This window comes from Diaphorina citri, unplaced genomic scaffold (genome assembly GCF_000475195.1).
Source record: "Diaphorina citri unplaced genomic scaffold, Diaci psyllid genome assembly version 1.1 scaffold742, whole genome shotgun sequence".
Lineage (NCBI taxonomy): Eukaryota > Metazoa > Arthropoda > Insecta > Hemiptera > Psyllidae > Diaphorina > Diaphorina citri.
Genome location: NW_007378175.1, coordinates 109,486 through 112,372, shown reverse-complemented (window position 1 = coordinate 112,372; position 2,887 = coordinate 109,486). Strand labels below are relative to the sequence as shown.

At 37.8% G+C, this 2,887-nt stretch overlaps 1 protein-coding gene across 1 annotated transcript in view; it reads left to right on the top strand.

Annotated features, from left to right (window-relative positions):
• Window positions 1-2,887, top strand: part of LOC103511703 (cardioacceleratory peptide receptor-like) — a 20,618-nt gene that overhangs the window by 8,281 nt on the left and 9,450 nt on the right. The window contains 1 exon segment of the mRNA XM_026825400.1: window positions 1,353-1,550. Coding sequence (XP_026681201.1) covers window positions 1,353-1,550 — 198 coding nt within the window.

Sequence of the window (2,887 nt, the reverse complement as noted above, 5' to 3'; positions counted from 1 at the left end):
TGTTCTCGGATTTGGCGATTATGTTCGCGGATTTCGCGATTTTGTTTGCGGATTTGGCGATTATGTTCGCGGATTTGGCGATTTTGTTCGCGGATTTGGCGATTATGTTCGCGGATTTCGCGATTTTGTTCGCGGATTTCGCGATTATGTTCGCGGATTTCGCGATTTTGTTCGCGGATTTGGCGATTATGGTCGCGGATTTGGCGACTTTGTTCGCGGATTTTGCGATTATGTTCGCGGATTTGGCAATTATGTTCGCGAATTCGCGTCCCGAATAGACATTTTGGATATTTGGCAAGCCTATTTAGCGGATTTTGCGATTATGTTCGCGGATTTGGCAATTATGTTCGCGGATTCGCGTCCCGAATCGACATTTTGGATATTTGGCAAGCATATTTGTAGGTAGTTCTTTTTCTGTAAATATGTACCGTCTACCTCAATAGATACACAAACACAATGTATTAATAGTTCGACTATTGTGTACACAACTCTTTAAAGTGCAAATCTAAATCATTAGTACAAAATTCTTATGCACGAACTAATTGAACCTTCAAGTGTACTTTTCATTTCAAGCGTTGTTTTGCAATGTTAGTTTATTAGATAGGTAGGTATTATGTTAATCTTATAAAACCTTAAAAGCCTGTAGTAACTGTAGTTACTTTTGTAGGTATAAAGGTTCTAGACACGTTGTTCAAATGCCCATTATAAATCTGAAAAATACCTAAATGTTCTTGGATTACTGATCAAGTGAACACTGAACAGTAAACGTAAACAGCTCTATCACACTAACAAAGGAGTACAATTCTTATGGTCGCCTGACAACTATTTAGGTATGCAATGTGCAACAGAACATGGATTTTCCCTTTGCTTTCAGATCTTTGTGTCGGTATCGAAGAATTTTTTTTCCTTTGCTTTCAGATCTTTGTGTCGGTGTGCTCAGTGTTCTCACCGACATTGTGTGGCGCAGCTCTGTGACGTGGAAAGCTGGCAACACGGCGTGCAAAGTGGTGCGATATTCCCAGGCCGTGGTCACCTACTCGTCGACCTATGTCCTGGTTGCCCTCAGTATAGACCGGTACTATGCCATCAAGTATCCGATGAACTTTTGCGGAAGCTGTAAGTACATACGAGGTACTTATGAATTATTATTCACATTTGTTTTTAATATTATGCTTGCAAGAGCCATCCAGATAGGAAATGCTGTTCCTTAAGCGCTGCCTAGTATTTAGTACTTAGTAAAGGGACTTTTCAGTATCCTTTTGACAGGATAAACAAGGTATATTCTATTCTAATTTCAATTTCAATTTTCAGGTCATTGTGTCGGTATCGAAGAATTTTTCCTTTGCTTTCAGATCTTTGTGTCGGTGTGCTCAGCGTTCTCACCGACATCGTGTGGCGCAGCTCTGTGACGTGGAAAGCTGGCAACACGGCGTGCAAAGTGGTGCGATACTCCCAGGCCGTGGTCACCTACTCGTCGACTTATGTCCTGGTTGCCCTCAGTATAGACCGGTACTATGCCATCAAGTATCCGATGAACTTTTGCGGAAGCTGTAAGTACATACGAGGTACTTATGAATTATTATTCACATTTGTTTTTAATATTATGCTTGCAACAGCCATCCAGATAGGAAATGCTACATGCTTCCTAGGGTCTTTACGAGGGGATTTTTTTAATTATTATTTTAGTTAGGGACTTTTCCCTTAAGCTGCCTAGTATTTAGTACTTAGTAAAGGGACTTTTCAGTATCCTTTTGACAGGATAAACAAGGTATATTCTATTCTAATTTCAATTTCAATAAAAATTCCACTGTTAATAATGCGATGAGAAAAAGTGAGTGAGAAAAAGTAAGGTGCTATAAGTTTTATTAGACTTGAGGTGGGAGACATTTTATGTGGGTTAATCTGCACGAAAAAAAAGAGTGTCATCAGTAAATGTGGCCTTGGTTATGAAACTGTACGAAAATAATAATAATGGAGGATAAAAAAAGAGTTTAGTGACAGCAAGAGAGGGATTTAAAGTAAAGATATCGAACAACTTGGATAGAGGCACGAAAGGGAGAATGGAAAAAAGGAGTGATAAACAAAAAGGAAAAGGCAGTGAAAGTGAGAGATTAATGCGAAAACATAGTAGGTACGAATGGCAAAGGTGTAATGATGTAAAAAATTCAACCAAATGGAAACGGGCGGAAATTTTACACACAAAAAAGGCCGAAGAAAAATGAAAATTGTGGTGAGATAGGTATGAAAATTCAAAAGGAAAGGCTCCATATGATGAAACAGGCTGAGCTTATCCTAGGTCTTTTATTTCCTGTTTACACGTTTAGGTTCAATGTTCCTTCTAAGTCATTAGTGAAAAAGCAGTCCTAGCTACAAGAGTTTATGGGCTGAAGTGAAGGTACTTGTATGAGAGCAATTAGTAAATCGAGTATAGCAAACCTCAATTTAATTATTTTCTAAGGGAATATTGACTTAAACACCTAAGGGCTAGGTAGGTATACTCTTGCCTACCCTATATCCAATTTACAGAGTTCTAAAAGCTTGTCTTCCCCTGGCCTAGAGTTTTGTAGTATTTATACCTAACTTACAAAGTTTACAAAATACTTTCTACAGCTGTATCTCACAAGTCAGGTAATTACATTACGAGCTTTTGATTTCATTTCTAAAGTTTTCATTTCGCCTTCTTGTTTAAAAAGAAAAAAAAAAAACATTGACGCGCATAATTGATTTTTCTTCCTTCCGGAAAATGTGATTTCTTACAAATTACCTTTCCTCTTATCAAAATTAGGTTATTAAAGGAAACATTTCTTTTAGTTCTCTCAAAAAGACGAATTTTTGGTATGTACTAGCTACGCCCCAGATGTTTTTTAGGTTTTTGTTTGTCTTTTTT